The 23,949-nt window shown below is 42.7% G+C and overlaps 1 protein-coding gene across 2 annotated transcripts in view; it reads left to right on the forward strand.

The window, feature by feature from the left end:
- TBC1D4 (TBC1 domain family member 4) overlaps positions 1–23,949 on the forward strand; it is a 307,474-nt gene that overhangs the window by 245,543 nt on the left and 37,982 nt on the right. Inside the window, exon 11 of one of the 2 annotated variants that reach the window (XM_082244970.1) lies at positions 6,113–6,262. The exons of the other annotated variant lie outside the window; for it this stretch is intronic. Coding sequence (XP_082101096.1) covers positions 6,113–6,262 — 150 coding nt within the window. The remainder of the gene's footprint in view (positions 1–6,112; positions 6,263–23,949) is intronic. 2 annotated transcript variants of the gene reach the window in all.

The following is a 23,949-nucleotide window of genomic DNA, read 5'->3' on the forward strand; positions in this document are numbered from 1 at the left end:
GGTAAAAAGATCTCACCGGTATCTGGCGTGGAGGGACGTATTTGATGGTTACCGGACCTGTGGACTCCCCTGGTAAGGTTATTCCTTCCAACGTGTGACTGTTCCTGGTCCGCTTACAGGTGCTTTTTGGGGTGTTGCAAGACCTTTTACCTTAAAGGGTGCTGGTCCCGGTTCTGACTTCTGAACGTTTTCAGGAGTTTTACTCAAACCTGTTTACAATCCCCAGGAAGGAAGGTAAGGTGCATCCAATTCTTGACCTCAAGGCACTGAACTGCTTTGTGCGGGTGCAGAAGTTCAGAATGGTGTCCATTCGCACAGTGGTGGCTTCCCTGCATCAGGGGGATTTTCTTGCCTTCATCGACATCAAGGACGCTTACCTTCACATTTCAATATGTGTCAGTCTCCAGCGCTTCCTCTTCTTTGCCGTAGAAGAGGAGCATTATCAGTTTTTGGCTTTACCGTTTGGTCTCACCTCTGCTCCTTGGGTCTTCAGAAAAGTGTTGACCCCTGTGCTAGCATTGTTACGCTAATAGGGGATCATGGTACTGGGCTACTTGGACAACCTCCTTCTGTGAGCTGAGTCTTCTGCTCTGGTTAATAACCTGGAAATCTCAATATGAGCTTAAGGGAGTTTGGTTGGATTCTGAATTTTCAGAAGTCTCCTCTTTCCATCCACAGAGCTGGACTATTTGGGTCTGACTCTGGACTTGGTCTTAGCCAGAGCGCTCCTTCCTCTGGACAAACACCAGAAACTGCAGGCTACAATTCATCTCCTGCTGTCCAGCAGGTGGTCATCCCTCCCGACTTGTATGCAGATGCAGAGCCTGATGGTGTCTATCTTTGAGGCGGTTCCGTTTGCACAGTTCCATACAGGGTCCCTACAAGGAAGATTCTGGCCAAATGGGACAAGAATTTGCAGTCTCTGTACAATTCGATCTGGCTGACCCAGTGAACGATAGAGACCCTGATTTGGTGGCTTCGTTCTTCAATGCTTCAGCTGGGAAAATACTTCCTCCCCTTGTAATGGACAGTGGTGGTGGTCACCATGGATGCCAGCCTGTCTGGCTGGGGAGGTGCCCCTTCGGCAAAAATTCTGTTCAGGGGATCTGGACACTTGTAGGGTCCAGACTACTGATCAATATCTTGGAACTCTGAGCAATCAGACTGTGCCTGGAACATTTGAGGGATCTTCTTCAGGGATGTCCAGTGCGCATTCAATCGGTCAATGCCACTGCTGTGGCTTATGTCAATCACCAGGAGGGCTCAAGAAGTGTCCTGTCGGCTCTGGAGGTAGCCAGCAATCTAAGATGGGCAGAACTGTTTTTTCCAGCCCTCTCCACCGTACACTTTCCCGGGGTGGAAAACTGGCAAGCGGATTACCTCAGTCGGCAGGCATTGGACCAAGAGGGGGGGGTGGGGGGTGGCCCCTTACCCGGAGGTGTTTTATTAGTTGTGTCTCCTGAGGGGCATCCCCGATGTGGATCTGTTGGTGTCCCGGCTAAAGAGAGAGGTGCAGAGGTTTGTGGCTCGGTCACGGGATCCTCTGGTGGACGCCACAGATAAGCTGGTGGCCCCGTGGGGTCAGTATCGTCTGATTTACACCTTCCCTCCTCTCAAGCTTCCACCAAGACTTCTACGCAGGATAGAGGCAGAAGGTGTCTCGATCATCTTAGTGGCCCCAGACTGGCCTCACTGGGCTTGGTTATGCCGATCTAGTGCGGCTGGTTGCCGACATTCCTTGGAAGCTTCCTCTCAGGGAGGATCTGCTGTCCCAAGGACAAATCTTACATCCTGCTTTACAGTCCCTGGCTTTGACGGCTTGGCTGTTGAATGCCAGGTGCTGATGGATAGAGGTTTGTCTGAGTCAGTGATTCCAATGCTGTTAAAAGCTAGGAAATCTACCTCTAGGAAGATCTACCATCGTACATGGAAGACGTACATTGCGTGGTTTGAGTCTCTTGGAGTTCATCCTCACTCTTTTTCAATGGTTCCGATCTTGACCTTCCTTCAATGGGGGATTGAGCAGAAACTGGCCTTGAGAACTATCAAGGGTCAGGTGTCGGCTTAGCGGTCTTCTTTCAATGGCCCTTGGCCACATACTTCCTGGTGCATACTTTTCTTCAGGAAGTTAGGCACTTCACCCCTCCAGTGCAGTCCCTGTTGCTGCCTTGGGACCTCAATTTGGTGTTCTCAGTCCTCCAGAAGCCTTCTTTTGAGAATTTTAGGGAGATTCCCCTGCTTACTCTATTCCAGAAGGTGGCCTTTTTGGTGGCTTTCACCTCTGCACGGAGGGTGTCGGAATTGACGGTGTTATCCTGTCACCTTACTTGGTGGATCACAGTGATAAGGTGGTTCTTCGCCTCTGTCCTTCGTTCTTTCCTCAGGTTGTCTCTGATTTTCATTTGAATGAAGACATTTTGTTGCCTTCCCTGTGTCCCAGGCCAAAACATCCGAAGGAAATTGCTTTGCATGCCTTGAATGGGGTCCGGGCATTTAGGGGGTACATGGCAGCTATGGAGTCTTTTAGGAAGCCAGACTCACGATTTGTGCTCATGGATGGGCCTCGGAAAGGGTTGTCCGCTTCCTCTGCGACCATTTCCAGATGAATCAGACAGACAGGGATTCAGGCCTATTCCATCAGGGGTCAGGTTCCTCCTTTCCCTTTCAAGGCGCACTCTACTCAGTGCTCAGTGCCTCCTGGGCCTTACGTCATCAGATGTCAGTGACACAGGTTTTCAAGGCGGCAACCTGATCGTCGGTGCACACTTTCACAAAGTTTTATAAAGTTCTAGAAATTGGATGTGTATTGGCATCTGCGGATGCTTCCTTTGGCCGCAAAGTTTTGCAGACTGCTGTTTAGAGGACCTGGTCCTCTTGAGAGTCCAGTTGTTTTGGTTGAGCTTCTGTTGCCTGGTTGGCTACTGTTTAGCCTTGGGCATTTTTTTTGCTGTTCCCACCCCTCATGTTTAACACTGCTTTGGGACGTCCCATTGGTTAAGAAGATCAGGAGCTGTGTCCGTCAATGAACGAAAGAGAAAATGGGATTTTTGATTTTGATAAAATCCATTTCTCTGATGTTCATTGACGGGCACAGCTCCCACCCCTCTGTGGAGTTATATTTTTTTCTGACACTCCTTGTGTACCTATAGCAAAGAGGGGAAGTATACCCCCCTGGGACTGCTCATAGGTGTAGCCAGACTTTTTTTTTCTGCCTAGTGTCCTATTCCTGTAGGGGGGCAGTATAACCCAATGGTTAAGAAGATCAGAAGCTGTGTCCGTCAATGAACATCAGAGAAATTAATTTTAAGGTAAGTCAAAAGACCCATTTTTATGTAAAGCAGATATTAAGGGGATAATTTCCTATGCGCTTGAACTTTCTGTCCCGTAAAGGAGTATGCTGTCACTGCTAAGACTGTTGTAGCCTCAAAGGGCTGATGACGTAATTCTGTAGGATGCACAGCAATAAATGAGGGTTATTTTAAATTCCGCAGAACTGTTTAAAAATACTTGTAAATTATATTGCTTTTTTGCATAAATTAGCATTTTATATTCTAGAATCAAAGCTATACAGCTGAATCTTTATTCTTTCCCTCTAGATCAGTGGTCCCCAACCTTTTTGGCACCAGGGACTGCTTTTGGTGTAGCCAATTTTTCAAAGAACCAGGGGTAGGCGGGCTTTTTTTCACAGAGTCTCACAACCCACTTTCATGTCACAGTTCCCCCACATCATTGTCCTCCTTGCAGTCAAGTACCCCCCACATCACAGTCCTTCTTGCAGTTATGTCCCCCCCAACACAATGCCCCTTGCAGTCATCCCCCCCCCCCCATCACAGTCCTCCTTACAATCATGCCCCCCCAATCGCAGTCATCCTTGCAGTCATGCCCCCCCCCCCCAATTACAGTCGTCCTTGCAGTCATGTTCTTCCACCCCCCCATCACAGTCAGCCCTGTAGTCGTGCCCCCCCATTAGTCATCCCTGTAGTCATGCCCCCCAATCACAGCGCTCCCTGCAGTCATGCCCCCCCCCCAATCACAGTGCCTCTTGCAGTCATGGTGTCGCCCCCCCCCCCCAAACACTGTGCCCCTTGCAGTCCTGGGGTCCCCCCAAAATTACTGTGTCCCTTGCAGTCGTGGTGTGCCCCCCCCCAACATCACAGTCCTTCTTGCAATGATGCCCCCCCCCATTACAGTTGTCCTTGCGGTCATGTTCCCCTTACCCCCATCACAGTGCTCCCTGCAGTCATGTCCCCCTCCCCAATCACAGCCCTCCTTGCAGTCACGCCCCTCCACAATCACAGTCCTCCTTGCAGTCTTGGTACACCCCCAATCAAAGTCCTCCTTGCAGTCATTGGCCCTCCCTCTTCTCTTTATCAAGACAGTGACCCTTCCAGTCTCTGCCTTTCCTGCAGTCTTACTTTCGGCAGGACAGAGGAAGTTATCAGCCTGTGTTTATTCTCTCGGGTCTCCTGCCTGACCACTGATGTAATCCTATCAGCAGAGCAGGGGGCAGGAGGAGCTGCAGATCAGGAAGGAAGGTGGGAGCAGCCAAAAACGTATCATGTCAACAAGCAGGTGATTACCTGCTTGTGAATATGAAGAGTCTCCAACGTCTCGATCTGCAGGGAGACCTGAGAGAATAGACACAATCTGCTAAGTGGCACGGCCGCAGTCTGTGACATGACTGTCATGGACCGCGGTCGCCACTCGTTTCCTGCTGTGCAGTGACCTGCTTATCAACAGGCCACGAACCAGCACCAGTCTGTGGTCCGGGGTTTGGGGACCCCTACATTAGATCATTGTTTCCCAAATTATATGTAGTACACATTGCAACTTTTCCGGTGCCATCTACGCTATTAACCATGACAACACATCCTACTCTCAGTACTGCTTAGGAGCCAGTTAGCATATTTCCGTTCCAAAATGTCCAATGGCCATGCATAGAAACCATAAGACCTACAGTGTCCCATCTACCCCAGTGGTACACATGTCACACTGTAGGAAACTATCCTTGAACTACTTGATTCCTGAAAATAACTACTGTACCTACTGCCTAAAGCCAGCCATACATGGATTGAAATTTAGCTAATTCAGCAAGACCAGATGAATTTCGATCCATGGGCAGGGTGATTGTGCAGAAGTTGATCTACCAGTCAACTTCGGTATAATCAACCTGTTGGAAAACTTTCGCTTGATAAACACTGCTGGCTATAGCCTTTCAGTGTAAAAAAATATGAATCCTCTATAAGCTGTCTTAACTTTTCACAACCTAAATTGGCTGCTGTTAAACCACAATGGACTGCAAGCATAGTTACCTACAGTGTCAAATATCCACGTTTCTCTAGAGGAATGGATAGTAATACCTTCATATATGTAAATGTTATTTGCATATTTTTCTGGTGACTTACTGTTTTTGGGAAAGTTTTTATAGCTGTCCATGACTCTTTTGGGAAGATTCACCTTTATATTTATACTGGTGCCAATTGTCACCAAAATAGAAAATGAGGGAAAATACAAACGTTTTCAGTTTTCACTAGAGCTTTAGGGAAATCTAATGAGGACACCACTTTGGTGACAACTGCCCCCTCACTTTGGGAGATTTCTTCTAATTTCCTATTGTGTCTCTGGGACAGGAAGTGAGGTGAAATCTCCCTAATGGTCCAAAGACAAAAAAAATAACTTGATGGGTTTTTTGCTATACATACTCTTAATAACTAGTCCTCTCTGTATTATTCAAGCTGTTCTAGTTTGTTTTTTACAAAATCAGCTGGCATCCATTTACTAGAACACCATTATAACATGGTGGTATAAATCTTATAACCTACATAAATTGTTCAAGATGTGGAACAATCTCATTAATTATGAGCGTATTCCAAATTTGTTTTCCTGCCTTTCACACCTTTTAGTTGATGTGACTTGCTAATACCTAAAGAAATTAATATTATTATGCACATAAATTGTAATAAGCTGTTTGATGCAGGGCTGTATGTATACTTCTGTGTAGATATGTTTTATTTTCTAGTACTGTTTAGTCGCTGATAGTTTTTCCTGCATTTCCCTGTTCATATTTTTTAAGAAACAACTGCTAATATTGTTTTCTGTTGCTGAAACTTAGCCCCATTCCTATTGTTCGGCGTGTCCGCACTGAGAGTGAACCTTCGTTCTCCAGTCTCCCCTCATCCTTCACTGCCCCTTCTTTCCTGAAAAATCTTTACCAAGGTTCAGGGAGAACTCCCCCCCAATCTGAGAGAGATGCTCCCAAGAGGTGAGACCTGGTACAGCTGCCTCTCATATGCCTCCTATGCTAATTCTATGTCTGGTTGCGGCTCAGTTGCCCTGCTGGATTAACCAATCTTGGACTGCTATGGGATGCAGTCTGCATGTTATTTGTGCTTGTCTGTGAACCAGTAATTTCTGTAATTGCTCTCCTAAATGGTAAAATGTTCAACAGAATGTACACAAACAACAGCAGCAGCGTAGCAACTTTTAGGGTATTTGTTAATGGTGTCACACCAGCACTTTTTAATTGTGCTTTTGGCAGAAAAAAGGCTATATTTATACAGTATATGTACAGAATTTTCTGTATGAGAGGGTCTTTTTAAGTTAAACAGCATGCTGCCAAACATTTCTGTTTTCTAACAGGTGGCATTTCCCATTGTGTAGAATATACAGTTATGTAGCTTTCTGAGGGTGAAAAAAAAAAAAAAAAAAAGAACCAACATAATAGCAAAATTGTACACTCAGCAAATAGGACCTGTGGCAGAAAAATAATATTGGAATTTAAGTTGCATGATAGTGCTCTGGGACAGTTTGAATAATGTAATTGATGCTAGGGCATTACCCTGCTTCCTGCACCCTATTGGCTGACATTTGTGTCACTAAATTTGGGTACACACGGGCCGAATGACGGCCAGTTAAAAAAAAAAAGGCCAAAATTCGACCCGTGTGTATGTCGGTCTGTCCAACAGAATCATGTTGGAAAACCAGCACCCGACTGACTCCCGATCAGTGCTCTCAGCCAATGGCAGAGAGCACTGATCGAAGTGTTCTGGCCATCCCCTGTAAGAACACAACAGCTCAGCGGGGGGGTGATTGGCTCCGACCTGAGCTGACAATTTTCTTTTTCATTCAACCTGCGGGATTGAATGAAAAAAACGAATAGTGTGTACCCAACTTAAGATCTCTATAACTGCAGTCTGTAGCTTCCGTCATGATTAATTTGTATTGTAAAAAAGTGCATCTAATGACTGATATGGAGAGTACTGAAAGCACAGGAGAAGGCTGTTTTGAGAAAGACAGCTCTTGGTGTACCATTAATCACGAGTGTTTTCAAAATGACCAAGAATGTATTTATAAATGAGCAAAAAATTGATTTTGTTATACAACTGCAAGAGTTGCTGCCAAATCATTCTCCATCCTTCAGTGAAAGTTAAAGTTGAACTATAGGAGTGATCTGTATTGCATACTTGAGAAGGCCATATGTTTTTAGTTTCACTTAGCCAGCAGTAGTGAATGGAGAAATCCCCCCCACCAGGACACCCCCCACTGTCAGAATACACTGATTAGTAACTGCAGTTCACTGGCCGCAGTCGCTGATTGATGAAATATTTTCCAACACGTCCCTTTGAAAGAAATTTACTAAACAAACAACTTCTGTTGAGCAGGGTAGCCCACACACTTATCAAAATTCAGCCAGTCCCTGCTGAACCAGCTGGATTTTGATCAGTGCATGGCTAGCTTCACATTGGTCATACTTGGAATGTATGTATGAAAATCTCATACCTTGTGGGCTACTGGGAAGGTTTTAAAATCAATATAGTAATCCGTGTTACTACAATGAAAGCCGCAATCTTCAGGGTCCTAATTTAGGTTGCGGCTTCCGCTCTGCACACTGACCATAGGGGGTTGCTTGCTTGGCCCTGCCACAATTCATAGACTGCCTTGTATTTTTTTGCAATAAATACAAGGTGTTCTGTAATTGGATGGGGTGGAGGTCATGACTTCAGGAAAGGTCACCACCCTTCCTCTCCACATCATTCAGTCAGAGAACACCTTGTATTAACAGACAAAATACAGTGTGTTCCGTGAATGGCAGCAGTGCCAAGTTAGGGAATCCCTATGGTCAGTGTGCGATGGAGAAGCCACTTGCAGAGAACCTGCAAGATCACGACTATCCCTGTAGGAGTGCTGACTCCTACAGTGATTTTCAGCTTCCCCAGCAGCCAATCGGGTATGAGATATTTATACGTATGTTATGCCAAGCTGGACCAATGTAAATAAGCAATACAAATCATTCCTGGAGTTCAGCTTTAAGTGAAAATAATCATGAAAATTAGATGAACTTTTTAATTAAACAGCGCTTTGCAGTCAAAGCAAGAGACACAAGCAATCATCTTCAGGAAAATTCCATCTGTTGAATGTAATGAAATAAAGTAAATTATCAGCAACATTTTGTAGAGTAGTTTTAACATTAACAGTAGGTGAGATTGTAAGTAACAAATATTTCCTACAGAAAGATTAAAAAAATGCAAAATTTGAAACCATCTCTATAAACGAGCCATTAGGTGAACCTTTAAAAGACAATATACACCCCCCCCCCCCCAAAAAAATAAAAATAAAACAAAATAGGCAGAGTATCAATTCCAGCATTTGTAAATAGGTCATTATAGCTGCAATAGGCCTTTGCAGGTGTAAATAGCGCCGGTGTGACACCTCTCTAAATAATGAACATTATACCATCACATTTGTCTGTCTCTACAACAATACTAATAAATATGTTAATTCTTGCATGACACAATCCTGAATAGAATTGTAATGTACATTAACGTGTTTTCACCCCTACAGGATAAATATGGTAAGTAAAATGTTGTGATGCAGGCTGTTGTATGTGGTACTAAATGTGCAGGTTCTGAACTCTGCCTTATTGTTCTCTAGTACTAATTTTGTTTGTCCTTAAATGATGAGGGCTATGGTACTACTTGCATGCACAGAGAATTATCAATATAAATTAAGCTATGCTAGAAGAGGAAACCTTTATTAGCAACTGTATTGACAGCTTTGAGCTTGTGTTGATGTCTTCAGTTTGAGATGCTCCTGACATCATTCATTTGACCTGGAGTTTGCTTCTTTTGACCTGCTTCAAATTGATTTTACAAAACCTGCTTAAGGCTGGGTTCACACTATCTGCGGCATGGCTCACAGCAGGGGGTCTGGTGCATCCCCGCTCACAGTCTCAGGTCTGAATCAGGTCCTTATTTTTGCCTGAATTCAGACCTGAAACGGAGCCAAAGACGCTCAGGACCCTTCTGCAGTGCGCTCTGCGGCCGTCCCGGAGCTGTGTGAAACGGCTCCATTGAGAGCCGGTCACATTCTCCTGCCATGCAAATTGAATGCGAGGAAAACCCACATCCAATTCGCATAAGTGTGAAATCAACCTAAAGGGAACAAATGCCCATCCATAAAGCTCTTATTCATCTGTGGATTGTTTAGAGACATTCACAACCATAAAACAATGTTTGGTAGCCAGTACAAGTGACCTTCCCTACATTGTTTATGATCTGGTAGAAATGTTATTGCCTCCTTACATCACTAAAATGGCAACTGCTATTATGCAGAGATTTGTAAGTTAAAAAAAAAATTAACAAACGTGTTAAAGGTACACTTAGGTCAAAGCTAAACCTTTAACCATGGCTTTTTTTTTTTTTTTAACAGACATCATTGTTGAGCATTAGCCCAATCCACACCTTTTTGTTGGTAATCTAGTCGGGCTAGAATGTATGTTTGTGACTCTCTACAAGCTCATTGCTGCCCCACATACATAAAACCTGATGTAAAAAAAGAAAATAAAAAAGTCTGTACTAGGGCATTTTTCACAAACGCTAATCTGACTGAGACCTGCTTTTGTGGTTTGAATGTGAAAAGTGATAGAGGCAGCAGGGAGAGGAAGCTACACAGTACATGCTTCAGGAAGTTTACTCTGTGACTCTTTGAGCTGTACAGTAGATTCTGACTGTAGTGGGTTACATAAATTGATTGATTTGTAGTATAGTTGTTTTGTTTGTTTGATAGTGTCAGTAGTTGATATTATGCATTTGTATTTCGGATTTCGCTTCAGAGATATAGCTAAACTACTGCTTTGAACCAGAAACCTATGGTATACCCCTAACTGAATGAAATGCATGCTTCATATAATGTTATGAACTTATGAACATGGAAAGCTCTTCTAGGTTCTGTTTGATAAAGTGGGGAAAAGGATGCGCAATACTGAGTTGTGATCTAATGCCTCGTTTCCACTGAGCGGATCAGTTCAGGTCGGTTCGGTACGGTACACTAATTTGAGTGTTTCCATTATGAAAGTGGCCCATACAACTGAACCAAACCGCACCATTCCTGGTCCTGCTTCAGATGTAGGGCCATAGGAAATGGTACGGTACGGTTAGGGTGGAGCTACTGGCGTCACACAATACATTATACTGATTGGCGGACAGGAAGACTTCAATGCTCACGTCAAATGAAAGAGCAAAACAAACACCTCATTTGGTGTAAACCCCGCATGGTCCCTAGTGGCCAGACTTGCAGTGGAAACGCTCACCTGAATAGACCGGACCATTCTAACCCTTCCAAACTGTATCGACCCGAACCGTTCCACTCAGTGGAAACGAGGCATAAGTGACCCATTCCAAACCGCTGGGGTAATAAGTAAGATATTGGTTGTTACGTCTCTAATTAATGCTTTACTGCTGGTTTACATTGATAGAAAACAGTTTTTTTAAGAGTGAAGTTCCAGTCCTCCAATTCATTTTTTTTTTTAAATACTCCGCCACAATTTGGTCCACTTCGGGTGCAACATTTAGATAATGACATTAATGTGGTCCTTTTATTTTTTAGTTGAAATCGTATAAAACTAACCTGATCTCGGAAGCAGGCAGGGTTCATCTGAAACCCTCTTGTATTCATTTCCGGGGATTTGATGCAGCTGGCTAACCAGCATGCACTTCCCGAACTCGTGCCTGAGCAGTAATGCCACTGCATAGTTACATAGTTAATCAGGTCCATCAAGCTCAACCAATAAAAAGCAAAAAAGAAAACACAATCATAAACTGCACGGCGCTCTCTCATTCTGACACATTGCCATAGCAATGGCGGGGTCGGCGGAAGTTGCTGCCCTGTTGCCATAGCAACCTTCGGATCAGAGGACATCCCAGAAGAAAATCGCGTGAGATTTCGGTTTTAGGTGATTCCCATGGATGGCGCCAATATCCCAGGAGTCCATGGAAATCCCCTAGTGATGAAATCACCTAGGCGACCACAGCCTGAAGTGCTACAGGAAATAACACAAATTAAGGTATTTACAAATAAAAATAAAATAAAAAAAATTGCCATTTATAACAGCATTCCGGATAGGCATGTCAATGATTGGACATGTAAAAATTGGGTGGAAATTCGCTTTAAAGTGGTTGTAAACCTCAGACATGAAATATGAACAAAAGCATATCCTTCTATAGTGTGTACTTGTCTCAGTTAGGAGCACTAAGTGTCATTTCTGTCAGCTGCTTCGACACCAGGAAAAATGGTGTCTCGTCCCTCCAATCAGCTCTCAGAACTCTCCTCACTGAGCTCAGTAGAGTGAAACTTCAGCTCTCCGCCCCCTTTTTCTGAACTCTCAGACAACCTTTTAAATTCAGCACTTCAAATGGATGTAGAGAAGATAAGACTGCAGATAAACAGGTGCAAACTATGTAGGAGGATTTTTTTTATCTCTGTGTATCACCTGAGAATAGTCCCTTCCATGGGTATATGCAAGGGTTTACAACCCTTATATGTAAGGGTTTAGAACTACTTTAATAGTGAGAAATCCTTTCACAGACTCAGTGTAAGCTGTTGGGTAAATGCTTAATCGATAGAGTTTGATCTCCTACAGAAAACTCAGCAATGTGGTTCACAACCTATTTAACCGCTTCCATACAGAGCAGTTTGACACCCTTCCTGCCCAGACCAATTTTCAGCTTTCAGCACTCTCACACTTTGAATGACAATTGCTCAGTCATGCTACACTATAACCAAACAAAATTTTTATCATTTTTTTCACACAAATAGAGCTTTCTTTTGGTGGTATTTGATCACAACTGGGGTTTTTTTTTTTCGTGATATATGCAAAAAAAGAGCAAAAATTTTGAAAAAAAAACACTTTTTTTTAGTTTCAATTATGAAATTTTGCAAAAAATAAATTTTTCTTCATACATTTGGGCCAAAATGTATACTGCTACATGTCTCTGGTAAAATTAACCCAAATTAGTGTATATTATTTAGTCTGTGTGAAAGTTATTGAGTCTAGAAGCTATGGTACCAATTACTGAAAATTGATCACACCAGATGTACTGACTGCCTATCTCCATTCTTGAGGCCCTGAAATGTCAGGACAGTACAAATACCGACCAAATGACCCCTTTTTGTAAAGTAGACAGTCCAAGGTATTTAGTAAGAGGCATGGTGAGTTTTTTGAAGTTGTAATTTTTTCCCACAATTCTTGGGAAAATGAAGAAAAATTTTTTTTTTTCTTTTTTTTCCCACAAAGTTGTCAATTTATAAGCTATTTCTAACACATAGCATGTACACAGCAAAAATTACACCCAAAAATACATTCTGCTACTCCTTCCGAGTATGGCGATACAACATGTGTGAGACTTTTACACAGCCTGGCCACAAAAAGAGACTCCACGTCCAAGAAGCACATTCAGGCGTTCTAGGAGCATAAATACACATAAAACTTTCTTACTACCTATCACACTTTTCAAGGCCCTAGAGCACCAATACAATGGAAAAGTCCACAAAATGACCCCATTTTGGAAAGCAAACACTCCAACGTATATTCTATGAGGCATAATGGGTCGTTTGAACATATCATTTTTTTCCACAGGTTTTTGGAAAATGTGGGAAAAAAATGAAAACTTTTTTTCTTTTTACACAAAGTTGTCAATTTATAGGATATTCCTAACACATAGCATGTACACAGCAAAAATGACACCCCAAAATACATTCTGCCACTCCTCCTGAGTATGGCAATACCACATGTGTGAGACTTTTTCACAGCCTAGCCATATAGAGGGGCCGAACATCCAAGGAGCATCATCATGCATCCTAGCCACTTGCCTAGGCCTATTTTTGACATTTGGTGTTTACAAGCTAAAATCAGTTGTTTTGCTAGAAAACTGCTTAGAACCCCCAAACATTATATATTTTTTTTTAGCAGAGACCCTAGAGAATAAAATGGAGATTATTGCAATATTTTTTATCACACCGTATTTGCGTAGCGGTCTTCCAAACGCAATTTTTTTGGAAAAAATTCACTTTTTTTAATTAAAAAATAAGAAACCAGTAAAGTTAGCCCAATTTTTTTCCATAATGTGAAAGATAATGTTAAGCCGAGTAAATAGATACCCAACATGTCATGTTTCAAAATTGCGCACGCTCACGGAATGGTGACAAACTTTGGTACTTAAAAATCCCCATAGGCGACAATTTAAAAATTTCTACAGGTTGCCATCTTTGAGTTACAGAGGAGGTCTAGGGCTCAAATTATTCCCCTTGCTCTAACGATCGCGGCGATACCTCACATGTGTGGTTTGAACACCGTTTACATATGTGGGCGGGGTTTCTGTATGCGTTCGCTTCTGCGCGCGAGCTAACGGGGACAGGGCGCTTTAATTTTTTTTTTTTTTTTTTTTTTACTATTTATTTTATTTATTATTTTTTATTTTTACACCGTTTAAAAAAAAAAAAAAAATTGATCATTTTTATTTCTATTAAAAGAAATGTAAATATTCCTCGTAATAGAAATAGGCACGACAGGACCTCTTTTTTGTGAGATCTGGGGTCAAAAAGTCCTCAGATCTCACAAGTACACTAAAAGATAGAAAAAAAAAAAAAATAATTATAATATAAAATGAAAAAAAAAAAAAAAAAAGGACCTTTAAACCGGTTGCTAGGCAACAACATTTTCCGTAGCTCCGGTCCTCCAAGACCATAGAGTCAAGTGAGGGCAAGCTTGCCCTCACTCGACATCCTGTCTGTGAGGATTCGGGACCGGATCGTTTTCCCCTCTGCCGGCGGGTCCGGTAAGCGGGGAAAAGGACCGGAACGCGTCGGGAGGGGGGGGGGGGCGCCTCTTCCGCCATCCCGGAAGGGTGATCCCACGGCGAATCCGCTGGGACCACCCTTATCGGAAAGCCAACCGTCCACCGTTTAAAAAAATACCAGGGTTATGGCAGCTATCTGCTGCCATAACACCGGTATTTAGGTTTAAACGGAGGACGTATATAAACCTTTTTGGACTTGGACATGGTGGCTGTATGAAGGGTGACAGGTACTCGGGTACTTTGTTGGGCAGGTGACAGGTACTCTGGTACTGATGAGCAGGTGGCAGGTACTCGGGTACTCCGATAGGCAGGTGACAGGTACTCGGGTACTCTGATGGGCAGGTGACAGGCAGGTGATAGGTACTGATGAGTAGTACTCACTGACTGATAGGTGATAGGTGATACTGTACTGATGGGTACTGATGATCAGTACTGATACGTGATAGGTACTGATGAGTACTGATGAGTAGTGATGGGTACTGATGAGCAGGCGGCAAGTACTTGGGTACTTCAGGCGTCAGGTACTCTGATGAGCAGGTGGAAGGTACTCGGGTACTCTGATGGGTAGGTGACAGGTACTCAGGTACTCTGATGACGGGTACTCCGTTGACAGGTACTCAAAGTACCTGAGTACCTGTCATCAGAGTACCCGAGTACCTGTCATCAGAGTACCCGAGTACCTGTCATCAGAGTACCCGAGTACCTGTCATCAGAGTACCCGAGTACCCGTCATCAGAGTACCCGAGTACCTGTCATCAGAGTACCCGAGTACCCGTCAGAGTACCCGAGTACCTGTCATCAGAGTACCCGAGTACCTGTCATCAGAGTATCCGTCATCAGAGTACCCGAGTACCCGTCATCAGAGTACCCGAGTACCCGTCAGAGTACCCGAGTACCTGTCATCAGAGTACCCGAGTACCTGTCATCAGAGTATCCGTCATCAGAGTACCTGAGTACCTGTCATCAGAGTACCCGAATACCTGTCACCAGCCCATCAGAGTACCCGAGTACCTGTCATCTGAGTACCTGATGACAGGTACTCGGGTACTTTGATGGGCTAGTGACAGGTGCTCTTTATTGGGGGGGGGGGGCAATCAGTGTGTTTAGGGTGCACTGTAGTTGGTAACCAGCTGTTACCACAATCTCCTCCTCACACAGGATCAGTGTGTGAGGAGGAGAACACGGTGACAGCTAGTTACCGTGTTCTCTGTTGACATTTGTGACCGGCTGTGATTGGACACAGCCGGTCACGTGGTAAAGAGCCAATTTCATTGGCTCTTTACCTAGATCGGGGATCGACTCTGTCCGAGGGACGAGCCTCGTCCCCGATCGCTGCTCTGCGCGCCCCCGGGGGCGCGCATTGCAGAGAGAACGAGCGGCTCGTGCTGGAGCCGCTCATGTGATCGGCTGTGATTGACACAGCCGATCACGTGGTAAACAGCCAATTTCTATTGGCTGTTTACCTTGATCAGTGATGGGCTATGTCCGAGGGACGAGCCTCATCCCTGATCGCGCCGCTGCGCGCCGCCGGGGGCGCGCAGTAGCAGCTAGAACGGGCCGACGTCATATGACGGCGGCCCGGATCTAGACAACCACTTTGCCGACGTCATTTTACATGACTCGGTATGGAAGTGGTTAAGGTGTCCATCGTAGTGTGTACAAGTACTTGGAGCATTAACTGCCAAGATTTCTTAACAATAAATTGCTCTGCTTTTTTATTTTTAGTGTGATAATATTTGATAAAATGGAATAGTTGAAGAAGATGTGGTGTGCATACCACATGCTACATAGACCAAGATACACAATTTCTTTTTTTTTTTTTTATATTTAATAATCATGTTAACACAAGATTAAACAGTAAGGAATGTCCATCAAAACAACAATGGCAGCAACAATCAGGATTCATCTTTTCACCAACAGTAAGTCAAAGCATATGTTGTGTGTACTGATGTGCACTATAGCTTCAATCCATGTTATTTCTACATTGCAGTCATAACCTGCATTATCACTTAATGTCATAGGAGAGCAATGTAAATGCAGTCATGCAAAAAAAGTATGTACACCTCTTGGGAATTGTTGATTTTGATTTTTGAACATATTGGAATAGGCAAACATTGGATCTTCATTCAAAGAGTGCCTGCAGAGAAGGGTGACATAAGTGAACATATGACACACAAAATTAATGTTTTTTTTTTTTCATTCTAATAATCTACATGAATGAAATACAAATTTATAGGTACACCCCTAAATTAAGAACACTAAACACAATATCAACAAAAGTCTTTGTGTCCTAAAATGTGCCTCTAATAGTATTAAGTTACAACTATCACGATAACTAACAGTTTTAAAAATCTTAATAGAAAAATCACACTTTAGCTGATAAAAAATAACATACACACAAGTACAAGAATGGAAGTGTGTAACAATCACATTGAAGGCTGTGGTCTAAGCATTTTGCTGGATACCCCACTTCTTCAGGACTCTTCTGGTCTCAGAAACATACAGTATTAACCGTTTTATAGACAAAAAAACCTCCCTGAAAGTGGATACACTCTACAAGTGGGCATGGGCACATGCCATAAGTCTCTGCAGCCCATGGGAGGATCCAAAAGGGCACCCAGTGGTTGAGTCCAAATCACCACAAGCATATTTATCGAAATGCCGTCAAGATCTCTGACATTCATCTACACAGTGTCTTCCACAAAAATTGCAAACCGGTGTAGACCGAGTCACTTGATCCCTGGGACTCCGGCGGCAGCCAGTTTCCTTGTACAGCCTTCTATCCTTCAGGGACACCAGTGCACAGTGTCGCCGTGGCACAAGGCCGGGAGGTGAATCACCTATATGCCACCATCTATTGGGCACAGTCATGACAGCACACCATCACAATGAAAGCCTTTTTATTACCAGTTTTAATTAAAGTTTTTGTTTCATGGATTACCTTTATGCCTTCAATTTTTTGCCACCAATAGGGTTCTAATGCAAGCTAGACTAACAACTTACTTTTGTGGATTGTTTAGTATTGCGTGCGCTCCTACATGGTTTACCTATTTTTCATATAGGCAAAAATCAGGCCTTTTGGAACAACTAGACCTTTTGGACAAACCAAAGATAAATTTGTCTGTCCACAGTAAAAGAAGACATATTTGTCCCTCATAACCAGCTGTGAAGCATAGTGGTGGAAATGTTATGGTCTAGGATTGCTTTGCTGCCTAAGGGCATGGGTAGCTTGCAGTCAGAATCAACTATATCTGCATCAAATCAAAGTGCTTGATGAGAACATGAGGTTATCTATCTGAAGCTTAATTGGAAATGGGTCTTTCAACACAACTAAATCCACCAAGCAATGGCTCAAATGAAGAAATGTAGAGACTTATTTAAAGCCTTAAGCCCCGTACACACGTACCGATTGTCGGCTGTAAATATTCGGCCGACGACCGATCGGCCGATTGTAGGCTTGTTAGTATGATGCTTCCGACAGCCGACAGCGCATTTTCGGCCGAACAGAATCTGTCGTGCAGGCATTGAAATTTTTGTTGGCCGTCACCAGAACGGCCGATTGTTCGCCAGTCAGTAGAGATTTCGGCCGACAGACAGCCGATTAGCAAGACTGGGCATGCTCAGAAAAGAAAAAAGACAAGTAAAGTTAACCATCACATGACATCACTTCTGCAGTCGGCTGTTGTTGGCCGACAAAATTAGTGTGCAGTCTTTTGCAGTTTTCAACAGACACGACAGCCCTGGACAAAAGACGATCGGTACGTGTGTACGAGGCTTTAATTTGAATCCCATGGAAATGTTGTTGGGGGATTTGAAACCGGAAGTTCGTGTCAGGAAACCCAAAACATCTTGCAACCAAAGAAAAGAATAAAGGAATTCTCAATAAGGAATGATAAAAGAAAACCAAAAAAAAAAAAAAAACAAGACAAATTGATGTCAGTTACTCAAAACACCTTCAAGTAGTCATTCTGCTAAAAGGGGACGAAAACCAGCTAATAATGCCAAACGTATACTTTTTCCACAGAACATCATTACATCTATTGGTATATTTGTTGAATAAATGCCTGAAAAGGTGAATTTTCTTTGTGTTTTTATTAAAGCATATCACCTTTATCTGTAGGCACTGTTTGAATGTTTGCCTGTTATGTATATGTTGAAAAAAGGCAACAGTTTCTATGGGGTGTACTCACTGTCTCACGTGACTGTACCTGACACTACAAAGCCAAAAACATCTACAAGAAAGGATGATCTGCTTTGAGAGAAAAATGCATTTATTTTGAGATGAGTTTGTAATGCATTTTTCATGAGTTTCTGGGAGATCACATTGCATTCTCCATGACTCTTACAGAGGTTTGAAATCGGATCCAATGCAGCAGAATAGCACATGGCACATTTACAAAAACACAGTGCACTGCATGGCAGAGCAAAAACACAGCAAATGACCCTTGCTTCAAGATCCTATCAAAACTTTGAATTCCAGATGCTTCAAAATGCTTAACAAACTTGTCCGACACAGACCATAAACACGCATGTACACAAATCCTTATATTGTTATTAAATAGTGTATCTGCAATTTCTGTAGGGTACATGAAAGTGCAGAAGATGACCATATGGAGCCTCTATCAAAGCAAAGCCTGTTTGGCTGGTTGAAAAACTGTTCCCTGATTTAAGAACAGCATCTACAACTTTTGTTTGTTTTTGGGGAAAACAATGATCTTTCATTGAATGAGTCATTTTTAAATGTCCAGTTGATGTTCTTGGTCAGCTTATATACCCATTTACTGGAGTCTGTCATTTAACATACCTATACTGTATGTATGAAATTAGCCTAGGCCTATTCAGCAAATTGAAGTTGAGTCAAGCACCATTTTTAATATCTTTTGGGCTGATACCTCAAGCTGATCATTCTTGGAGATGCTAGTGATCACCCAGAACATATTTTTGGGTGACTACTACAATTTTCTCTGAGATAAGGCCTCACTCTTGTATTTGTTCTCAAATTCATGGGCACTCCTTTGTACAGGAAGTGTTTTTGATAGAATAGTGGACAGCAAAAATGTTGATTCCTGGACACTTCTGGGTGTATCTTATAGATTTTGACTGCTAATCACGAAAATGATCTCTTATTTCATCTATCATGTACGGTTTTATAGAAATCTTCTGTTTTTGCAATTTCTTAAATATATTTTAGGTTTACTTTTTCCCTTGCGTTATAAGATGCCTTGTCCAGGTATGCATTCAGGGTGTATTGCATAACATTTGTTATGCAATACACCCTGATTACTCTATTCAATACACTGATTACTGTAGTAATGTCACTGGTAACCCCAAAAGTGTCAAAAATGTCAGTCAAGGGTCCGATCTGTCCGCCCCAATGTCGCAGTCCCGCAAAAAAAAATGCAGATCGCCGCCATTACTCATTAAAAAAAAAACAACAAAAATGACAAAAATCTTTCCTTTTGTTAGTAAACGCAATAACTTTTGCGCAAACCAATCAAAATACGCTTTTTGCGATTTTTTTTTTTACCAAACATATGGTAAAGAAAAAAATTGGCCTAAAATGTTAAAAAATTTTGATTTTCAAATTTTTTTTTGGGGGGGGGGGGGGGATTTCATATAAAAAAATGTGAAAAATATTGTTATTTTTGCAAAATTGACGCTATTTTTTTGTTTATAGCGCATGATCAAAAAATCGCACAGGTGATAAAATACCACCAAAAGAAAGTTCTGTTTGTGGGGAAAAAAAGGACGCCAAATTCGTTTAGGTACAGCGTCGCACGACCGTGCAATTGTCCGTTAAAGTCACGCAGTGCGGAATTGCAAAATAGGCCCTGGTCAGGAAGGGGGTAAAATCTTCCGGGGATTAAGTGGTTAAGAGGTTGCGCCCGTTTATTATTTGTTTATTAAAAAACTCAATAAAACTTTACAACATTAATGGATAAAACCAATAATACAACCCCGGCCACTACGACCCAGGTTGAAACAAAAGTGACCCTACAAATAATATACTGGCCGCGACGAACAAGGGAGGGGGGAGGGGAACAGCACACAGCTTAAAGCGGAGTTCCAGCCAAATTTTTTTTTTTAAACCCCAGAGATATTCTTTTTAATTCATGAAATCTATTTCATATTAGCTAAATATATTAATGTGTGCTATGTTATACATATTTTTTTTTAACAAACTAACTTTATATTTCTTCTGCAGCGGGTTTCCATCTTAGATGTGGGCATGTGAAGCCCACATGTACCTTCTTCCGGGACTAGGTGCTGCTGCTTTACTAGTCAGAAGACATACTCGAGGGTCGAGGAAAATTTTAATACAGAGCGGACAGCTGACAGAGGAGGCGGGGCTGAGGTGGGACGGAGGTGCGGCTGTGTCAGTAATGCAGGCTTCTAGCTTTTAATGGCTAGAAGCCCTGCATTACTGACACGGCCGCACCTCCGTCCCACCTCTCCTCTCAGTCAGCTCTCCTCTCTTACAATTTTCCTCCACTTCCGTCTGCCTCCTCTCAGCTCTCCCATTCGCCCAGCCCCGCCCCCTGTAAGGACCCGAAGACGCGCCTCCTCTCAGCTGTCTGCTCTGTATTAAAATTTTCCTCCACCTCCGTCCCGCCTCCTCTCAGCTCTTCTATCCGCCCCGCCCCCTGTAAGAACCCGATGATGCGGCGGGAACTCCATCCTGCCTCGGCCCCGCCTCCTATCAGTAAGCTGTCCGGCGTCCGCTCTGTATTAAACTTGATGACGCACATCTCCCAGCAGCCTGTGCGCCGCAGGAAGTGACGTAGATCGCCGCGGCCCTGAAGGAGGAAGAAAATTGCTTACCCCCTAGCAACAAGGTAAACCAATCAAGAAAAAAAAAAAAAAAGTCGGCAATGTTGTTTTTAACTGAGGAATGCCAGCAATTTCTAAAAAGTTTAAAACATGGGTGGAACTCCACTTTAAGCTCTGATGAGGCGGCTGAGCTCCAGTCACAGAGAGCCCCCTTAAATAGCCCTGGAGCGGGGTTCTGGACAGAACTGGCTAGAAATTTGAGCGGGAACAGGTAAGCTACCTATTCTCCCCAGATACAGGGGCCAGATTTGAGCGGGAACAGGAGCCTGCTTCACCCCAGGGAAAAGGTCATCGACCTTTTCCCCAGCAACAGCGTACCACCTCATCCTGAGCCCACCAATACTAGCCCCATACAAATGCCCTATACCTGCCACTATCCCATGAATAAAAGGGGTTAAATAAATACCTTTTATTTTCATTCCGAAAATAAATTTGGTTCCAGAACAGAAACCACTTGTTAGCCCAAGAGATATTTTTGCCTCTGCTTCACATAAAACTCGGACTGATGAAAATATGGTGAATGCAATGACCAAGGAAAGTGAAGGTTTTCATTATTTGAGAAATAAGTTTCTGAGAATAACTGATGCAAAGAATAAGGAAGCCTTTTTTTTCTTGATCCACAGATCAGATACATCATCAATGAGAAGCAGTTTAATGATCTGTTAGTGGGGCCAGAGAAAATTGCTTACAAAGCATTTAAGGATGTCATTGAGAATTTTCTTGACATACAGGGTGAAAGGTTTCACAAGGACAAATCTGCAATGGAAAAATGGTATCAGAGCAACCGGAATCCATCAATGCTGGCTAACTAATATTTGACACTGCAGTGAGATGCATCAGACAATTGAAAATTGGCAGCAAAACACTTTAGGGCCTGGTTCACATTAGTGCGAATTCTGATGTGACTTGAGTTGTACAGAATCCCATGTCAAGGGAAATCTCAATGTTTTCAATGGTGCCTAACAATATGACTCAGAATGGTTCTATTTTGGAAAAGGTTCATGCACTACTTTGGTGTGATTTACAGTGCAACTTAGCCCCATAGAATATGTAAAGTCACATCAAGGGCACACTACATAATGGAACTGTAAATCACATCAAAGTCGCGTCACAGTAGTATGAACTGAGCCTTGACCCCGCTGAACTCATGCAGCGTGTCAAAAACCTTATGCTATTAAATACGCTCTAGTCCTTGAAAGTTTGAATTTCAGAATGATCCAGTCATACTGATATTATATTTGTGTTCAGTTTGAAGATAATCACCAAAAGCGTTTCAGGAAGCAAAATATTTGAAACAAAAATGTGTACACTGATTACCTGTTACTATAACTAATTACGAAAGCTATGCATTTTATCTAAAGCTGGTGTTCTGCCGAAAACTCCAACTTGCCGAGAACTCCAAGCACGTCACTTCTAGTGACTGTACATCCTGAAAAATTGGAGATTTCGACAACTTGGCGTTTTCACAGAACAGGCGGCAACGTATACACACCTGTACACGCTATATTGAGTGGACATGGTTAGTCTGCCTGCTAGTAACCAAAAACATGGCCGGCTCCTGGACAGCGACAAATAGTGGGCAGACTAACAATGTCAACTCATTATAGCATGTACCGGAGTGTAAAGGCTGCCGGTCTTCTGTGAAAACACTAAGTCAGCGATGGCAAACCTTGGCACCCCAGATGTTTTGAAACTACATTTCCCATGAAGCTCAACTACACTGTAGAGTGCATGAGCATCATGGGAAATGTAGTTCCAAAACATCTGGGGTGCCAAGGTTCACCATCACTGCACTAAGTGGTCAAAATCTCCAATTATTCCTGGTGTACACTCACTGGAAATAGCGTATTTGGAGTTCGCGGCAAGTTGAGGTTTTCGGCAGAACACCGGCCATAGAGGGTTCAAATCTTGGCATGTTCAGCACAGGGACCGCTTTGATTTGAGCAATGTATAGGTAGGCTGATTGTACCCGAGTTGATCAATCAATCAACTTGAGTACAGCCAGCATATCATATTTTTCATATTGCCGACAGCTATAGCCACTAGGAATAATCAGTGTGTTCTCCCAGCAAGGATGGCTCCCCACGCCCCCCATACTGGGAGCACACAACAGCTCTGCAGGAGGGATTCTCCCATCAACACTGACTGTGTTGATGGGGGGATTGGGCAGTTTTCTTTTCTGCATCCTGTGGCTTGCAGGAAAGAAAATTGCACTGTCTATAGTTGGCTTAAAATTATAGTATAACCCTGTCACCTGGTCTGTACACTTACATTTTTACAGTTTACTTGTGGTATGTCTATCTTTTTATTTCAAATATGATAAACTTGAAAGCACACATAGCTTAGCCATTCAACCAACCCTTCTGGTACTGTAGCCCTCTGGCTTGCATATCAAACCTCTGGAATAGGTGATGATAATATGACAACACATAGTAACATTTAAGTCAGCGCTGAGAAAAGGGGAATTTCGACTGCTTGCACAGTGCTGTCTTGACTTTAAAATATATGAGTGTTTGTGGCCAAATATGCAGAACCTTTTGTTGTGAAGCACAATATAGTCTTTGTGTGAACTCTGTCTGATATCTTGATGTGTAATTTGTTCCTTATTCTGGCAAAAGCAAAAAGGAAGCTTGCTTTCTCAAGGTAAAACCAACACATGTTGCAGACCAAAGCCACAAAGCATCAATAGTTTAATTTTGGTTAAGACAAAGAAAGTCAATAAAACTGAATTTAACATGCAGCTGTAAAATAACAATACTACACGTGCCAGAACAGGTATGCAAAGCTAAGGGTAAAATAAAAGCAAATATTAGACTTGTGCACGACTGAAACTTTAGTTAGGTTTGTTTTCAATACTTTATATTGTAACAAAGTGTCATTTCTTCAGTGTAAAAATATGAAAAAATATAATAAAATATTTACAAAAATTTGAGGAGTGTGCTCACTTTTGTGAGCTACTGTATACCGTATATATTTGTGATAACGA

The sequence above is a fragment of the Pelophylax lessonae genome, assembly GCF_965119305.1.
Source record: "Pelophylax lessonae genome assembly, chromosome: 2".
NCBI lineage: Eukaryota > Metazoa > Chordata > Amphibia > Anura > Ranidae > Pelophylax > Pelophylax lessonae.